The sequence below is a fragment of the Drosophila guanche genome, unplaced genomic scaffold, assembly GCF_900245975.1.
Source record: "Drosophila guanche unplaced genomic scaffold, DGUA_6, whole genome shotgun sequence".
Taxonomy (NCBI): domain Eukaryota; kingdom Metazoa; phylum Arthropoda; class Insecta; order Diptera; family Drosophilidae; genus Drosophila; species Drosophila guanche.
The window spans coordinates 2,672,398-2,691,935 of NW_022995754.1; the positions used below are offsets into that span (position 1 = coordinate 2,672,398).

Consider the following 19,538-nt stretch of genomic DNA (forward strand, 5'->3'; position numbering starts at 1 on the left):
CGGCAAACAATGGGTTAATGTAAAATTGTACATAGAAACGTTTCGATATAAAAACAAAACAAAATTGAAATTGAAATTACGCACAAAAGTTTTATAAAATAGTTTGAGCAAAAATTGTTTGGCATTATAAGAGTTTTTATGAACATTACGAACCCACTGCGGTTACGATAAAGTTAGTCCAAATTTTTAAACACCCCTTTAGGCACATTGAAAACTCTAAATCAAAATTTGAAAGTAACACAAAGAGAAATATTTGCATGTTTTGGCACACAATGGCAAAAATAACATCCAAAAATTGATACGGTACGGTGCGAGGCCCGTGATGTGGCGGCTTTTATTGGAATTACGATTAGACCAAAAGGGAATTGATCCGAACGATCGCAACGATCGGAAGGATCGGGCAGCATGATTTGCTATAAGAAATACGAAACAAACTTAACACTAAGCTAAAGCTCTACTCTAGCATACTTTTAGGCCTTTTTAGACAAAATTTTAAACAACAATTCTTTCGGCTTTAAACGGAAATCGAAAATTGAACGACGAACACAACAACAAACACACACACACACACACAAAACACACACAAAAACCTTTTGGCTTTAAATCAAAATTATGTTTAGTTTTTAGTGAAAGCAACTAAAATGGACGAAGCGAACAAATTGATGGGAAAATGTTTATATCAAAGTAAATTATGGCAAATTATGCTATAATTCCAATAAAAGCAAAAATTTAGACTGAATGTCGCTGTGATAAATGCAAAGAAAAAACAAAATGAAACGAAACGAAAACGAAAACCAAAAACCAAAAACCAAAACTAACACATAAAACTTTTGTACATTTTTAGGCATAAAAACAAAATTTAAAGCATACACTTAATCAAAAAAAAACAAAACAAAAACCAAAAAAACATACTTTAGGCGCTATAAATTCTAGCATAAAGACTAACAACAAAATTTATGAAACGCTCCACAAATGGAAAAGACTTTCCATTTTATTTAACATTTTTCTTTAATTTAAGTTTTAGTTGATTACAATTTTCAGTTTTGATATTTCTATTGAAGGATCGGATCGTTTTCGTAGTTGCAAACAAAATTCTGAGAGAAGGGAGAGAGAGAGAGAAGAGTACGAAGAAAGCTCCAAGAAAATGTGTAAGCCAAAAGCTTCAGTGAAACCCAGGGACAAGGGAGAGAGAGGGAGAGAGACGGAGAGAGAGAGGCTTCAGCTGAAGCGCAAGAGAGAATACAGAAGAGCCCAAGAGCACACACCGGCCACGACATAAATATAACGGTATAAAAAGTTTATACTGACGACGAAGCAAAGCCTAGACAGACAAAGGGGCTAACCACCAGACGGAACCTAATATAAAATAACAAAACAAAACAGAACAGAGCCTTGACAGACAGTTGAGGCAGAAATACATGTAGAAACGGAACAGCAGTTAACCCTGCTCAGAGATGAGAGACAGCAAACAGAAACAAAGCATTACAAGCATACCTAACAACCAAACAATAGCCCAATTTAAATAACCAAGAGTACAAATACAAGTAATTTTTATAGCAGAAATTTTAATTGCAGTCTCAAAAAGCCATAATAATTAAACATAAGCAAACGAATGTACTATAAAAGCGAACAAAACCCCAACACACACCACACAAGCAACAAAGCAAAAGGCATGAATATGAACAAAAATAAAAAGAGAACAATCAAGCATGAACCAAAATCAGATAGGGAAAAAACCAAAAGCAGCTCGAAAGCTCCAAAGCCAACTGGACAAGCTCCAAAGAAAAAACCACAAAGAAAAATCCTTTCTTCTTAAACATGAATATAGTGAGAAATTATAATACCAAAGGAAAATAATGAATGTCATGATAAAAGAAAAGATTAAGAAAATCGAGAAAAGATATTTCAGCATAATACAAAATTAATACACTTCCGGCTTACACTTCAGATACAGTTACAGATCCAAATCCAGACATTAAATTCATATTAAATGCCGAACAAAACATACAACAAAACAACAACAAACTCCAAGGGGGAAAAAAGTGTGGCACATGCCACATGGCACAGAACCTGACGAGCGAAATGCATTATAATTGAGTACAGCCGCTTTCTGCAATAGTGATAATAGTTTTTAAGTCAACCACCAAGCGTCAAAGCAAACCATCAAACAACAAACAAATACAAATAAATAAAACAAGCAACAATTCAAGAGAAAATCAAGTAAGGGAATGAAACGGATAGCAAATAGGAACAGCATAGTAAGCATAATACTAACGATAACGATACAATGACAATGATAATACCATAATATTATAAAGCGAACGAATGCCCATTGAACAGCTGTTTGATTTGATTTCAAACTGGAAAGCAGAAAGAGCGAAACGCAGGCAGCGGGGAGACACAAGATGCATTTAATTCAAAGTCTCCAAAACGATTTTTAGTTGAATTCTCAAAATATCAAACAAGTAAAAGATGGAAAATACTTGAATGGAATATTTGAATCGCTCCAAATACACTCTAAATAAAGCAGAGAAACGCAAAAAACCAAAAACCAAAACCCCAAAACGCAAAACGCAAAAGCAAAACAAACATAGCATTTAGTGCATATATGGATGAAAAACCCTAAACTCTTATATTATATTGTACGGTGTATTATATTTTTTAACGTATTTAATGCATACTCTCTATATATACGATATATCTACTTATATTTGAAGTAACCTTAAACAGTTTGTGCCGCAAGAGCCGTGGGAATAGGAAGAATTAAACAGATCCCCCAAAATATTACTGAATATCAGTTGTAAAATAGCCCGAAGAAGATAGTATAATAAACTGTTGCCATTCAAGAGATGGAAGCGAAAATCCGAAACAACAATAGCCTCGTTAGTTTATAAATCAGATGAAATATCAGTGAAATATCTCTATACAAAATATTGCAAAAATGTCGAAAAATCCTGGCCCAATCAGCGTCCGGGGTTGCCACAAATTCGTTGGGATGGTGTCAAACGAATCCCTTTTCCAGTTACACGCGAAATCTGCCAACATTTATGGCATTCCCAGACACTGACTGGGCCAAGGGCATTCCTCGTTTTTGCAGTACACACAATGTGCCCATAGAACAAGTAATTTATGACAGACAGAAAATCAAACGATTTATTTATATTATTAATAATATGTACGAAACTGTTGTTATTGCAACAGAGACAAGCCACAAGCCACAAGCCACATGAAATAGTACCGAAAATATTTTACAGAATTTTTACAATCAACTAAAACGAATCATACAATAGTTACAGCAAAGCGAATGGAAACAGCAAACAAGCAAAACAAAAACAAAAAAATAGTAAAAGTCGAGTCACAGAGCTCGACGCAAAAGCCGAAAAAAATAAACCAAACGAAAGAACTGAGGGAAAATAGTAAAATTTTCAGCTCAGCAGACATCAAAGCAGATACGCGTACGAATGCGATTATATTCGATTAATTGTTAAGTGGAAAATGCAAAAACAAATATTTTTAAAACTTGCGCTCGCCTAAGTGTAAAGAGAGAGAGAGCAACCGAAGGAGTCGTCAGATACAGATACAGCTACAGATACAGATACGATGACACACACAATTTGTTATGTTGACATTTATTTGATGGGAAATATTGTATACGTTTGTAATTATTATGAACAATTGACAGGGACTACCATGTAATAACTACCATAGAAATAATACTGAGCAGAGGCAATAGAAACAAATTTTATTTATGCAAGCAATGACCCTGATAATGCACTTATTATTAATTATATACTCAAGCAGAAACTGTACATAAACCGAAAACCACAAAGAAACTGCAACTGCAAACTGCAATAGTACCGACATAAGTAAATCAATTATTTCGCTCATTTTGCTATAAATGAATGCAAGAGGAGGAAGTAACAGAGCGGGGGAAACGGAGGAGCAATCAGAGCGTTTCAGGAGTTCTTTCTTTCAGTTGAACGCGACATATCCACAGACAGAGTGAGAAGCCCCTCCCCCACACCATCCATCAATAACAACAACAACAACAACACACCAACAACACACCAACAACACACAAACTTAAATTTCATTTTATCAGAAAGTGAGAAAGTGAGCAGAAAAAAAGTGAATCAAAAGCAAAACCAAACCACAAATCAAAGCAAATCAAAAGAAACCAAGACAAAGCAATAGTGATACTAAACTGCCAGGATCAGGACACGGAACAATGTACCTGCCCTGCCCTGGGTCAGCCATAAGCCATTAATTAATTAATTAACCAATAGCCTGATGCAAGTGAGCAACAATAAACCAAAACGAATCTCTTCATTTACAACTGACAACAAAGAATGCCACGGATACCGCGAGCAGCAACCATAGTACAATAACAATACATTTTTCTTATTGAGCGACTTTTATACAGCAACAACAAAACCAAACAGAAACAGAAACAGAAACAGAAACCAGTTGAGCAAAAGCAATAGCAGCAAATACAATGATGATTAAGGGCAGATGATCCTGCAGTATGATGGAATGAATCAAAATGGGGCACACCACAAGCCCCCCGACTAAATACAAAACAAAAGGAAGGCAATTTTAAGTATACAACAACAAAAGCAGAGAGCAGAGAGCAGAGAGCAGAGAGCAGGTGGGAGCAGCAGCGACTATATACATATATTTTTTAATGCAAGTGCAGCACTAACAATAGGCAAAAGATTGTTAAACATTTTTATATTTCAATTGTTTTTCATTTCCAATTATGTAATTGAGTGTAAAAAGAGAATTAATTATACAAACCTATATAGAGGAGGGGCGCAGAATCAGTGAAACAAAAACCAAACCATAAAACAAAAACAAAAACAAAAACAAAAGAAAAAATAAAATATATAGAGAAAAACCTTTTTTTATATTACAAGAGACAAAACATGCAAACAAAAAGCAGAGCAGAGGATCAACCGACAAACAGAAGAACTAAATCTCACTTTCTTGGTAAATCAAAAGCAATTGGTACAACAATTACAATAACAATTACAATTACAATTACAACAACAGTTGTACAATAAAACTGGCTACACAACAACAAGAGCAAACGATGTTTATTCGACTTTTTGTTCGCACTTCCGTTCCAATTTCTCCAATCATTTCCACAATCTAAACCAATCTTTAGTTCATTGTCAAGTTTTTAAATCGTTTTTCGTTTTTGCACACATCAACAACAACAACAACAACAACAATCTACAACCAGAGAAGGCAACAACAATTTCAAAAAGAGTAAATAATAAAAAGAAAATATATTAAACATCAGGAATACACACTGGCATGCAAGTTTCGGGACTCAAGTTTAAAAAATATTTGTGGCTAATCAAAGAAAACAAAAAAAGAAAAAAAATAAAAAACGCATACCTATTGAAACCCATCTTAGTTTTGGCTGAATCAAATAATGAGGTTCATAATGAAGTAAAGAAAAAGTATTTGGATAATAAAAAGCGAAATCTAAATGAATGAATGGAAAAATTAATCGGAAATTGCATTTCCCAGCAAAACTAGAGGGAGAAAAGTTTAAGGAAACATTACATGTGTTTGGATCCAAGTCAAGGAAACTTTGGCATCTTTAGAGATCAAAATCTAAAATAAAAAATGATGACTTGTCCAGCGGCAAAGAAAGAAATGAAAAAAAAAAATACACATAAAAGAAAGTAAAGAAGAAAAAGTGGCTAACAAAAATATCTTGAGTACAGAGTTACCAAATAAACACTTCTCGGCCCATTCCAAAAGTATAAATATTCTCGGCAATACAATGAAACGATTCTCGGCCTTTCAAAAGATAAGAAGACAAATCGACCACAGTGGACACTCGAGGCAACTACTTGAAGGCAGTTCAAATTTCACATTAAATTACATTTTTCGGAGCAACAAAAACAGAATGAAAATTTGAATTTAAATTTAAGCCAAATGTATAAGCATCATTTTTTACATACAAATTAAGTCAAATACTAAAACTAAATACTTTAGGTAATAAATGTAAGAAGAGAACGCAAATTGGGAAACCAAACACCAAAAAATAAATAACAAAAATTGAACAATTTTGAAAAGATCGAAAAGCTCAAGCGAGCGGAGCGGAGCGAAACTAAAAAATAAAATACACACACAACAAAATTGATATATCAAGAGAATACAAATTACTAAGCAAAAATTCAAAATTTTAATTGTTGTAAGCAAACTAAAGAAAACTATATATACGAAGCATATAACCAGAACCTTTCTTATACTACACCCAAACACACACACAAGCAACCCAGCACCCAGCACCCACCACCAACACCCACACGATCCCAGGTAAATCTCGGAGCCACCCACAAAAAAAAGGTACACACCCACCCACCCCACACACCAAAGACACTCTTCCGACCCACACACCAACACCTTCCATTGGTTTAGATTTTAAGCATAATTTTTAACGTAATCGTCAGCCAAAAATAAACAAAAAATAAATGATAAAACCTATCGAGGCAGTCCAAAATTAATCGAAAACGAAAATACGATTTTAAGGCAAGCAAATCTTAATGCAACAAAAAATACTTAAGCGAAAATCGTCGTCTAGTTTAATGTCGTCAAATTTTACTTTTTGTAATAATTAACATTAAATTACAAAATATATATTCTATAACACAAGGAAACAAAAAACGCAAAAGTACGAGTATTGTAAACGTCTATCGACCTACTAATTTCAAAAGAAAAACCAAAAACAAGAATCCAAGCAAAATAACTCTGCAAAGAAAAGGCAAACCAAAAACAAACAAAAAGCACACAAAGTGCCACGGCATGTGCAACCAAAAAAAGTAAAAACCACAATGGATTTCCGGCATCAAAAATATAGAAACTACTTAAAATACGAACCTATATTATTATACAAGAAAATGATTTGAAATAAATTGAATCTTGTAATATAGACGGCCCAGAGTTTTAATCGAATTGAGGTACATTTCTAATTTGACTTCCACTAGCACCTTCCGCCTAGCACGTCAAATCAAACTTGACAACACCATCGTAGTCCGGGCCAAACTCCATGATGGCCCTGTTCTTTCGCGACTGATTGTAGGAGGCGCCATAGGTGGTCTGTGCCGCGCGGCTCAGATGTGCCAGCAGCTTCTCGCACCTGAAGCGCTTGGGATAGTTGTGGGACTGTGTGAGATTGCCAAAGGATTGCAGCATATCAATCTCGGGCTGGCGCTGCGGCGGCCCACAGTAGTCGCTCTCCAAGTGCTTTTGCTCGAGGAAGCGCTGCGGCAACACCTCGAAGGCCAGCGTGGAGGTGGTGGTGAAGTTGCGATTCATGGAGATGTGATCCAGCAAGCTCATGTTGGATGTTTCATTCTTCTTGAAGTTCGCAAAGGCCTGGCCACGCCGATCCGAGAAATTCTTAACTGTGCCCATGGCCATGAAGGGTGCCCTCGTGTAGGTGGCTTGGGTGACGGACTGGTGCTGCTCGCAGCCCTCCAGTGCTCGCACCGGGGGCACAACGGCGTTGCTCTTCTCCTCGATCTCATAGCGACGCTCGGACCAGTTTCCTATGAGCACCTCCTTGCCATAAGACTTCTGGCCGGTGCTTTGCATTGTACTTAAACGAAAAACCAAGGAACAAGTAGGGAACTAAACTAACACAAAAACACACGCTTAAAACTGACAAGTAAACCCCGACCTACTCTGCATCGAAAGTAAAAGAGAAGCAAAATTCTGTTGGCCAGGGATTTGGATTTATGAGTAGTTGGAAACTTTGGTCTCAATCTTGAGGTTCTTCAGGTCGTCGTGCATGTTACAATTCATAAAGATAAACTTGCCGCGTTCGCGCTTCCGTGTGGCCTCGTCAGCGGTCGTCCACTCGCCCATGTCCTGCTCCTCGGGCTTTATTTTGATCTTAAAGTCCGTCAGGTAGCTGGTGGCCTCACGATGTGGCCGCTCGCTGAGCAGCTTGCAACGCATTCTGTTGTTGAATCCAGTCCGATTGCCATAGCTTTCGGTGCCATCCAGCTCGCTGGGCATGTACCTCTGACCTGCCTGCTCCTGCTGCTGGCACTCCTCCTGCCGCATCTGGGGCAACATATCGAACATCAGGGTGTTCATGGAGGTGTAGTTATTCAGGTATCGATCGGCGTGGTGCAGCTTCAGCCCCGAGATGTGCGCTTCTCGGATACCCTCCATGAGGTGCCTGTTCTCAATGTGCTCGTAAATGGTTTGATCCCGCGTGAAGCGCGTGTACGTGTCCTGGCTGCATGTTGTGTGCCGCTCGCACGCTTCCTGCGCTGACAGACCGGGCAGTATGGTGTTCCCATATTCTATGTCCTTCAGGTAGCGCTGATTGAACCAATTTCCCACCAGCACATTGCTGTTGTAGGTCAGTGGCTTCTCCTTGGTGTACGAGTGTCGTTCGTCCTTCTCCTGTTCCTGCGGCGAATAGACCTCAAGATCCGGCAACATATTTAACGTGTTTAATGTGACGTGAAAACTGAACTAGCTAGTGAAGGAAAATGCTGTGACACGCCCTAATATCAGAGAAACGAAAAACTTAACGAAAGTGAAAGATTCACAAAGGGGCGGGTGTAAAAGCAGTTAAAAGGCTGCCCCCAATGGCTGTAAAGTCTTCAGAGAAAGATCGAAATATGTGAAAATATATAGCAAAAATGTAATCGGTAATAAAACAATAGAAATGGCAAAGTAAAACATGGAAAGCGACTCACTGGTGTCCCATTTTGCTTTAGCGCTGAATATTAGTTGCGGGTTTGGCTTTGTGTTTTTGTTTTTAATAATCGTATAACAAAAAAACACTCCAAATTTATTCATTCTTTATTAATTTATTTTTAAGCTTTCGCTCACTTTTCGCTCACTCTCTGCTACACTTCACTCCCTTTGCACTAGCACTTCCACTTCCACTTAACACTGAGTGAGATGAACTTTGCCGCTCTCTCCTTAGTCTTCAGCTGGTCTTACTTCAACTCACTCTAACACTTCACTCACTCCACTCTTCACTCACTTTTGTCGCAAGCTGCACCAACACTTGCACTCACACACACAGACAAAAAAAAAACAAATTCAAGCACAGCGGCAGACCATGCCAGGATGCCGTTATTTTTTACGTTTCTTTCCTTGCACTCAAATTACACATTTTACCACTTTGCCGCCTTGTAACACCTTTACGCCCAAGACACGAAAACACATGCGCCGGCGCTTGGTAATTTGTTTTAATGAATGAACGTAATTAGCTGCGCATTAGCGCGACGTTCTATTTTGAATGTTTGAATGTTTTAAATGGTATGCGTTATGCGTGGTGTGGGGGGGAACAGAGAGCGCTGTGACAAGAGTGCATGCGTATGCAGCTCAAATCTCTTCGTTGACATCGTATCGAACTTCGTTTCTGTTCGTCTCTTCTCTTCCCATCTTGCAAGCTTAGAACGCAGCAGCGCTGCCGGCTCGGAGCGCTTTCGTTTACCTGCAAAGAATGAGAGCGAAAGTTGGGCGGCGAAAAAGAGCGCATATGTGTGTATGTGTGTATGCTCTTCTTTGATTTCGGCACGCACCTTTTCTCACAGCACAGAACGAAAACGAAAGTTTCTGCCGAGCAAGAACTGTATGTTTGTATGTATGCAAATGTGTGTGTGAGAGCTAAGGCTTAGAACTCTGCAGTTTCTCCTTCAATGTAAATGTAGGTCAGGGAAACTCTCACTCAGCTTTATAAAATATATTAAAATTCATTTTAAATAACCCGCCTAGCATTTCAGCATTTGTCAGCTGCCAGACTACTAGAAAAAGATTACTCAATTCAGCCCTGTTATCGCACACAAGTATCACCTAATAATATATATCGATATGTTGCTGCATTAATTTTATCATCCCTATAGGCACCATAGTAAGGATATTTCCAAAATTGAGTTCATTGTATATTTACGGTTTGTCTAGTTTTAGCGCGGTGACTCCTAACAAGCTAAAATCGAGGAAAATAATTTAAGATACACGGTATATTTACAGTATATTTTGAAAATGCAAGAGTATATTTCGGTATATTTCCGACAGTCTGTCGGTAACCCAAAACTGATAGGCACCGCGAGTATAAGATTAATTGAAATTATAGGAACATGTTTAATGCAACACCTTGCATGCCCTCAACAACAACCATCGATAGCAACACTCATCAACAGAAACACCGAACATAAATTTGCAAGAAAATATCGACAGATTTCATGCGCAGCTATCGTCGTGCGACCCTCCCTAATTGGCTGTAGCGATAACAATAAAAAAAAAAAAATAAACAATAACAATGGTGAGAAATATGAATAAAAACATGATAATAGCCTGGAGAACTCAAACTTGTTGCCCCCCCTGTAGCTTTTCTACTCGTTCTTCAAATCCCTGGTAGGCAAGGAAGTCGTCGTCGAGCTGAAAAATGATCTCAGGTGAGTCCGTGGCGAGGCGTCTGTGCATTGGGCGCGTGCAGCCGGCGAAAGTAATGCAACATCTTCCCTCTCCCTTCTTCTGCACAGCATATGCGGCACACTGCACTCTGTGGACCAATATCTGAACATTAAGCTGACGGACATCAGTGTGACGGATCCGGACAAATATCCGCACATGCTCAGCGTGAAGAACTGCTTCATCCGCGGCTCCGTTGTGCGCTACGTCCAGCTGCCTGGCGAGGAGGTGGACACGCAGCTGCTGCAAGACGCCGCACGCAAGGAGGCCGTGGTGAGCACGCGGTAGAAACAGGCATAACCCCACTGCCCTCCCCCCATTTATTGTGTTTATTGTGCCCTAAATCTAAGTGAAAAGAAAAACCTTTGTTATAGCAGCAAAAAACGCAGAGAAAATTGCAACCGAAATTATAGAAAAACTCAACGAAGAAAGGTTTTCGATGTAATTTATCGCTATAAATTATGGAAAAACTCAACGAAAAGAGGCGTAGAAGTTGCTTGCTCTTCGAACCAAAGTCATTTTCGAGGTAAACAATGGAAAAACTCAACCAATCGATTTAGCTATTTTCGCTGCTTCAAGTGCCACCAAATGTATGTATTTATGTATGTTAAGCATAAACGCCCTCCGGTGGCACCTCCCAGCCACCAGCATTTATGTGAGTTATTTACGGCTCATCAATTTCTGATGAGTCAAGCTTGAGGTTTTGCGGAGTCTTTCGATTTTGCTTGCTGCCCGTTCCAGCCTCGCGCCTTGCGTCATGTTGATAATGGCCCCAACGAATGGTCTCCATAAAATTGTATAATTGTTGTGAAGATGTGCGGCCCAGACCCCCCACGTGGCAGCTCGATTAATGTGTATGTCTCTCTGTCTCACATATTATTCGCATTTTACGATTGCTCCGCCTTTTGTGTGGCCTCTGAATGGCGGCTGTCACTGCCCGGGGCTTGGCCTATCGCAGTTTGAGGTCCTTCAGCAGGGGCATTGTGTTGCTCGATGCCCAGCAGAAGAAGAAATGTTTTTAATTCCTGAACGAACCGAACGCACACCCACCCAACCGCTGCCAATATGGCTGGGCGCTGCCCCCGTGTCCCCTCCGAAATTGCTTTGTTTTGAAAGAATGCGCACTAAAAATGAAATGCTCGTTCGTTAAATATTTCTGTGCAGTCGATGCTTACGGCATTTACATTTAAGACTGCTCCCTGGATTCCCTGTCCCCTCCATGGACTGGCAACTGCAAAGTCGTGCCATCAAAAGTTGTACGTGGCAGAGCAGTCGCCGTCTGACCGCGCATAATTGACTTGGGAATGGGAAATCGGCTGGCAGCAGCAGCACATTTTCGGACTGGCTGGACTTTCATTATTTGTGGTAATTCGCTTCCGGTTGCCGCAGAGCCCCAAAAACTTTGTGCCAGATACAGCAGCACATCGCTGGAGCAGTGGATTCCATTTCGTTTTTTAAAGTGTCCTCGTCTAGGCCGCCTCCGCCTGTTGCCCATCATGATGAGCGTGCGCCTGTGTCGCACATAAAATGTTGTAATATACTGGCCCCAGGCAGGAGAGCTGGAGAACCTACGTGAGCCTGTTGGATTTATGTGCACCCCCGCCAGCCACCGCGCCAGTTCATCAACGTGTTGAGCCTCTGCCTCTGCGTGGGGTGTGCGTAAAAAAGTTGCCTCGTAAAATGTCTCGGAAGGATCATTCGGTTTTTATTAAAAATAAACTATACAAATTTGACACAGATTATTTATACATAAGTACAGTACACACACACACGCACACACACACGCACACACACACATAAAGGATGCGGGAATAGGTGGGGAAGTTATGGTGCAATCTCCCACTGAGTTGTGGGGCAAACAGTTTCAGAAAAGGGTAAACACTTAGTACACTTATTTCCGCACTTCGAATTTTATTGTCTTCAAATAAATACACAAAAAAGGCGCTGCCTAAAGGATATTTTTGTTTGTAGTTTGGTTTTTGTTTTCCTTTTGCTATGGCTATTTTTGGGGGTAACTAGTTGGGAGCTCAAAACGTGTCTCCCAAGAAAATGCACATTCATGGTTAAAATTTGTATTAAGTAGATAGTTATTACCCTGTTTTACCCTGAACTAGCAACTGAGGGGAGGGAAATCGAAGCAAGCAAAGTGATTGACTGCAAAGAGCAGCAACGTTGGCTGCATGGCAAAGGGATTAGTTGCTAATTAAAATACTTGTCGCTGCAGAAGCTGCACGTGCCACTGTTACGAACTAGGAATAAAAAAACAAACGAAACGAAACGAAACGAAACACACGCTACGCTAAGCACACCCTTTGTGTGCTTTGAAGACTTAACTCTCAGTTTGTATTAACTAACCAGCCACACGATGGATGATCTGATCATCGATGCGCACAGCTGACACACACACACACACACATGCACATACAGACACGGCTCATCCTGTTCCAGGTGTGCACTCTCGCTCACTCACTCTTACTCTAAGCTTTTGCTCTCACTCTCTCACTCTCTCACTCTTGCTCTTACTTTATGCTCTTACCTAATGCTCTTACCAGGGTGAATTTACCTACAAGGTGGCTGTCTTCACTGGCCTTCACCACAGCTGTGATCCAGCAGAGCGTGGTGAATAAGTTAGCGAATAACGCCACCTTCTAAGTAAATTCAACTTGACTCTTACTCGCTCACTCTCACTCTCACTCTCTGACTCCCTTACTCTAAGCTCCCTTGACATCACTCACTGCACTGGTATCTGTGGCAGTTCTTGCTGCCGCCGCACCAGCTCCCTGCTCAGGCAATGGCAGCAGGTGCACGCATCCTCTGGCCCATCTGCTGTTGCCGCATTCTCCACCGCCATCGCCAGCTGCTCTCACACGCTCGACACACGCTCATTATTGTCCAGCAGCGCACTGGCCATGCCCAGTCCCAGTCCCACGCCCACGCCCACACCGCCACGCTGCCCGTCATAGTTGAGCACCACGCTGGAGGGGATTGTGGTTGTCGTCGCTGTCTGCAGCAGCAGTCGCTGCTGTTCCTGTTCCCGCAGGCAGCTGGGATGCCGCACGAGAATGGCCAAATGTGGATGTGGACTGCGCACGGAGGAGCCTTTACGCATCAGTTGCGGTGTGGCGCTATTGCTGCCACACACAGAGCCAGAGCCAGGGCCAGGGCCAGGGCCAGCAGCAGCGCCGTTCGAGCCGGGACCCACATGCAGCAGACCCACTTGCTCCTTGAAGGGTGGCGCTGCTGCTGCACTGTTGCTCGTGCTGCGGTAGTAGCTCTGCTGCCGAAAGGCACGCATCTGCCGTGAGCTGCCGCCGGTGCCATCCACTTGCGTCACGGCTGTCAGCATCGAGGGCGTGCGCTGCGAGTCGCCTCTGTGGGAGAGTTAATGCCATGTCAGAGCTGTCGAGCTGTCGAGCTGGATTCGTGTCCCCAGGCTGTGCCCGCCCTCACCTGTTCAAGCTGTAGGCATTATTGTTGCCACCCACACTGGACTTGCTGCCTTTGCCGGGACACAGATGGAAGGCGCCATAGATGAGCGGGTTGACAAGGCTGTTGGACATGCCAAAGAAGAAAATGGCATCCTGCAGATCATCGCCCAGCTGCAAGAAAAGGGAAGACACAAATGTTTTGGGGATTACAATTTCAATTAATTTGCTGTCCCTTTTGGGTCATTGAAGCTCCTCGTCTTGGCCACAGTCGAGTGCATGCAAAGTGCACACTAAAAAGGATTAGTCGGTCGCTTTGTTATTAAATGGTTTCCGCCATTTACGGTAGCTTTTATGTGGCCACATAATCCTCCACTGCCGGGACACTCATCAAAGTCGGCCTTGTCCCTGGCAGCCATTAAATGTTAGGCCCCAGCACGGGGCCGGCGCACGATTAATTAAAAAATGGGAAGCATTAGAAATGATTTTTATGTGCGCGGGGGCAGAGATTGAACATCTGCGACTGGGCTGAAACACGAAATGACAAATCGAAATGACTTTTGATTGATGTTTGCCAGCGAGAACACACCAGCCGCTGCTGGGAATCCTTTATCCTCTTTTACTCCACTGTCAATCAGCGTGGCAGCTCCACCCCTTAACAGGGGTTTTGCCCTACTCACCCTCTTGTCGGGATTCAGAAACATGAACATAATCATCATCACATAGTAGGGAGTCCAGCAGATGAGGAACGCTATGATGATCACCACGGATATCCGCAGTGACTTCATCTTGGCCTTGTGTATGAGTCGCTGTCGATTCGTCTGAGTGGGCAACTTGTTCGTGGAATAGTTGGCCAACTTGGAGCCCTGAAACATCTTCTCGCTGCCTAAGAGAGAGAGGGGAAAATGTGTCGCAAGTTAAGCAAAATCAGCGCCCCGAAACTTACTTGAAATGGTGCGAAAAGTGGACATGTATGTGCCGAAGAGTATGCAAAGTGGCAGCAGGAATGTGAAGACCAGCGTGAAGGTGGCATACATTTGCTCCTGCCAGTCCGCCGTGTAGAAGCCGTGGGTCACACACTGATAGAACTCCTCCACAAAGGGGCCACGTGCCACATGGAAGATGAAGAACTGCAGTTGGGCGCAAACATAGGAGACATTTGGTTTATTGGTTAGCTGGAAACAGGTAGTTGGAACAGACAGTGGCTTGGCAGAATTTGCTACAATTCCCTGGGGGTTTTCCCAATAATTGAAGCTCAATTTCCTTGCTATGGAAGTGCACACCGCACACCGCATTTGACCACTTTTGAGCGAAACACAAACTCTTTGACTCCACACAGGAAGAACCAATAGCTCTGGCTCCACACAGGGGGTCTGCCACAATGCTGATATATCGAACTGTTCGGTGGATGCTTCGGGGGGTCACGGGTCACTTCATTTCATCAGTTTATGGGTTTCTCAGCGGCTGTTGCCTGCTGTGCTCCAAATGCTGAAACTAAGCGTTGCAGTAAAACTACACAAGAGCCGGGGACACTCGGAGCATGCCGCCCAAACCTACGTCCAATGTTTGATTTTTATTCATTTCGCACATTTATAACTTCCGAGCCATTGACGCAAGTCAGCAGAGTGAGGGATGCGTGAAGTGGGATACAAAAGACAAGGATCGATAGAGGAAAACGGCATTAAATCTGGCATAGCTAAGGGCAACATCCAGCCATGAGATAACAAGCTTTAAACACATTTTCTAGCTGATTCTCCCTGTGACTTGTTTGCTTTCAGTTTACTGCCAAAATATTACCATGCGCATTTTGGCTGGAATTTCAGGGCTTTGTTTTGCATTTATAATGCAGTTTCTGGTTGCTGGAATTGAGGCTGCCAACAAGAGGATAAACATGAGCTAATGCGAAAAACCATGGGCATGTCGTTCTGTTACACAGAAATTTGTGAGAGCGAAACCACAGCAGCAAGTAAACCGAAACTCCACTCCCTATTCCTGTTTGAACATTATTTTCGGTACTTGCGCTTCAGGGGGAGACATTCGCTCCTTGCAGCCATTTCTGTTTATTGACAGTCGCGGAAGAAGTTTTCATTTCGCGGCAAACCAACTTCAGTGGCGCGTTTCATATTGAATTCTGTTGTGATTGTTGCCACGCCCCCGCGTGTGTGTGTGTCGTGTCTGTGGTGGAATTATTTAAAGCGATGCCTGCCGTCACGTCTCTGTGGCGCATAAATTTCATTGTCGCCTGTTCAATAAAAGCAAAATGAAAAAAGTTTCTGCCGCCTGCGCATCCATAAATCTGATGGCAAAGTGATCCTTTAATTGGGTGACAGAGGCTCCCCCCAGACATCCAAAGGAATATCTGAGTTTAACTTGTTCCGAGTCAGAGGCCTAAACAATGACATGGACTGACTCTGCCTCCAACTCCCAAAGAGCTGCCTAAAAAAAAAAAAAAAACATCCCGAAAAAGCGGCTTAATGACGCGGGCGAGGGTGGACCCCTGAGGGGTGGTACAACATAAAAATGTAATTAGACTTAACGTTTTTTTGTGCGGCATTTAAACAAGTCAGACATTTTGACAGGCTGGCACGCACGAGGCAGGTCCAGGCCCACGCGCTCACAAATCACACATACGACGGGGTGTACACGGATAGACACACACGCAGCGCGGCATAATCTCTGGCAACTCCCGAAATTACCATTCAGATAAAAGATAGCAGCAGCACCGCAGGCAGCGAGAGAGAGAGAGAGAGAGCGAGCGAGTCTCATGCATAGGTCCAGTCAAAGGACTCGCCACGGATTGCTCCTAATTAAATGCGGCAAACCGCTTAAGCCCCGGCATAGACTACAGCTAGGTGCCGCATCTGCATGAAGAGAATGAGCCAAAAGCAGTGATTGACATTCAAAAGGAAAGGCAGGCAGGAGAAACTATTCTCATTTGAAATTCCAACTCCCAGGACAGACTTTCCTCCTGCCCTTTTTCACTGCTTCCTTCCCTATTGGCCTGCCCAAGCTGTCGGCAAGTTTTAAGCCTTGTTCCAGCTGCCAAAAGGTCACTTTGCTTAGAGCTTGCTGTGGCGATGCTCAAGTGATGTTCAAACTTAATCACTTTGGCGGAAGCCATAGCAACTTTCCTTCGAGTCCACTTATCAATTAATTGCCTATCTGAGGCAGTTCATGCTCTGCAATGCATGGCCTCTGGCAGTTACTCGTGTCTTCTGGCTCATAAATCAGCAGCAGACAAGCGAGTCAGGGATATCGTATGTAATCGAGCGACAAAAGGCTCGCGGCGGCAGACATTATGCAATCAGCAGCAGGGCCAGCAGCTGGACTCCGAGTCCAAGTGGATCCCATTAATGCAGCGCCTGTCGGGCTTATCGTCCAGCTGCCACAGAATATCTCAGGGCAGCTTCGTGGGAAAAAAAAGAGGCCTTCCTCCACCAAGAAGAATATGAATCGGCTGCGTTTTTTGGGCCTTTTCTTTGGGGCTAAAACCCTTTGCGCTACCCGCACTTCGATTGCCAGCGTCCCTATGTGGGGGCGCACGTGTGTGGGCGTGTCGGCGCCTTAGAGCCACATTTAGTGCACACTTAAGACGCGGGGGGGGGGGGGGGGACATGTTTAATGTCTGCACACATTCTGGCGCCTACTCAAGACTATTTGAGCGTTGCCACGGGGCGTATGCGTGTTATAAAGTAAACAAAATACAACTTCAATTGGGGTAGACAGAAAAGGGCACAAAAGTAGCGGGGGAGGAGCGGGGAACTTAACTTAATGGAAGAAGCTTCGCTTCTCGCACAGATAATCTCCGACAGAGCTAAAAAACATTTGGGGAACCACTCGCAGCACTTACCTGTGGCAGGCTGAGCACCAGCGAGAGTATGTAGGTGCCACCGAGCAGGCGATGGCAACGCTTGGCCATGTTCAGCGACTTCATTGGATACTTGACAGCAATCCAGCGGTCCACGCCAATCAGCACCAGGACATAGGTCGAAAGGTAGAGGCTAAACATTTGGAAGAGCTTCACCAGCTTGCAGGTGAGCTCATTGGCCAGCCACTGCACCGTGTAGCACCAGGCGGCCTCTCCGATAATGCAGAACCACGTGACGAGCACATCGGCTATCGAGAGGTGAAACATCAGCGAGTAGATGGCGCTCCACGTGTGCCGCGAGTTGCGGCGAGAGATGCGCGTCTTGTAGATATTCCAAATGGTCAGCAGATTGCCCAGCAGCGAGAAGAGCGCCATCACGGCCAGCACATAGACCTTGAGCAGCCCGGAGCGCGACAGCTGTGGTGCATGGTCCATCATGTGCTCCGGCAGCTGTTCGGCCATCGGTGCGCCACCTGCGTCGTGCAGGCTGTCGGTGTGCGCCAGCGAGGAGCTGTTCGTCATGGCGGCAAAGGCGGCCACCGGCGTGGGCTCCAGCAGCGTGTTGACCAGCTCCGGGGCGGCATTGAAGAGGCGCGTGAAGTTCGCCAGCGTGGACCAATTGCTGGCCGGATCAGTGTCCACGAGGCTGGGCAGACGTGCTGCCGATTCCGTACCCCAATCCAGCTCCATGTTGGGACAATTTCTTGCACGGTGGGTGGGTGGGTTGGTTGCTTGGGTGGCTGGGTGGCTGGCTGGGTGGTTCAGGGCACACACATCTCTGACTCGTTATGAGCACAGCCTTTGCCCACTCGAATTGTGCCAGTCGCACATTTTCTATGGAATCGATAATTAAATCTGTAAGCAAGAAAAGTTCCGTGAAAAATGAATTAATTATGCGCATGCCAGCAGCGTTCTGTAAGCTGATTTTTACTTAAAGGTTTATGGTTTACCCACAGAGAGGCAGAGTGTTGGACTGTCTGCTGGCAGTCCATTTGTTTTGGGCTCAAAGGTGGCGGCAGCTACCTGCCTGCCTCTGACCCTGCCCTTGATCTGAGCACTCCAATCACTGGTGCCATAGTTGACCCCAGCAACAATTATTCGCTACAATTATTGCAATGCGATTAGAGAGACACAGTCTGGACTGTGGCCAGGGGCTGGCTGTGGGGCTATTAAGTTCTCTGTTGCATTTGCTGCAAATTAACTTTAATAGATTCCCGCCGCTGACTGGCGGGTTCAAAGTGAAATTCCATACAATTTTCATTCATTTTCCAAATTAATTTATGAACATAAATTAAATTGGAAGCCTCGGACTGCCGCTGGACTGGAGCAGAGCTCTTTGTTATTGCGTTTGTTGTTCGTTTCTTGGCTTTTGCGTAAATGGGAAAACAATAAACCCAACTCAAGGCACACTCAAGAGAGTGAGAGTGAGAGTGAGAGAGGGCGAGGGACAAGCAAACAAAAGTATTTCTCCTAAATTGATACACATCAATTGAAGGCAATCGTCTTGGAGCACAACAAAACACGAGACTGTCTCTCTCTCTGTGTGTGTGTTTTTGCTGTTAAAAACTGGAACTGAAACCTGCCCAGACTAAATGCATGATAATTGCACTTCAATTTGCAAATTACAAGCAAAAAGTCAGTCCACTGGCAGTGGCACTAATGTGGCACTCTCCACTCTGGCGAGAGTTTGCACACTCGCCACTCGCCACTCGTCACTCGTCACCTCTGCGAGAGTGCGTTTTAATCAGGCGCACATTTGATGGATCGGCACATCTGTTTCACGT

At 43.4% G+C, this 19,538-nt stretch overlaps 3 protein-coding genes across 3 annotated transcripts; 1 reads left to right on the forward strand and 2 right to left on the reverse strand.

Annotated features, from left to right (window-relative positions):
- Window positions 1-6,932: 6,932 nt before the first annotated feature.
- LOC117589412 lies at window positions 6,933-7,648 on the reverse strand. Its single transcript, XM_034281343.1, has one exon. It carries the CDS (start codon window positions 7,612-7,614, stop codon window positions 7,015-7,017), a length of 600 nt encoding a protein of 199 aa, XP_034137234.1. The 5' UTR covers window positions 7,615-7,648; the 3' UTR covers window positions 6,933-7,014.
- Window positions 7,649-10,233: 2,585 nt separating this feature from the next.
- Window positions 10,234-10,914, forward strand: LOC117589416 (U6 snRNA-associated Sm-like protein LSm2). Its single transcript, XM_034281345.1, has 3 exons — window positions 10,234-10,312; window positions 10,378-10,445; window positions 10,533-10,914. The coding sequence occupies exons 1-3, from the start codon at window positions 10,310-10,312 to the stop codon at window positions 10,747-10,749; spliced, it is 288 nt and encodes a 95-aa protein (XP_034137236.1). The 5' UTR covers window positions 10,234-10,309; the 3' UTR covers window positions 10,750-10,914.
- A 1,230-nt stretch (window positions 10,915-12,144) lies between these two features.
- Window positions 12,145-18,605, reverse strand: LOC117589410 (gonadotropin-releasing hormone receptor). Its single transcript, XM_034281341.1, has 5 exons — window positions 17,737-18,605; window positions 14,833-15,016; window positions 14,567-14,772; window positions 13,912-14,060; window positions 12,145-13,832 (listed from the first exon to the last, which is right to left on the reverse strand). The coding sequence occupies exons 1-5, from the start codon at window positions 18,442-18,444 to the stop codon at window positions 13,325-13,327; spliced, it is 1,755 nt and encodes a 584-aa protein (XP_034137232.1). The 5' UTR covers window positions 18,445-18,605; the 3' UTR covers window positions 12,145-13,324.
- Between the last annotated feature and the right edge of the window lie 933 nt (window positions 18,606-19,538).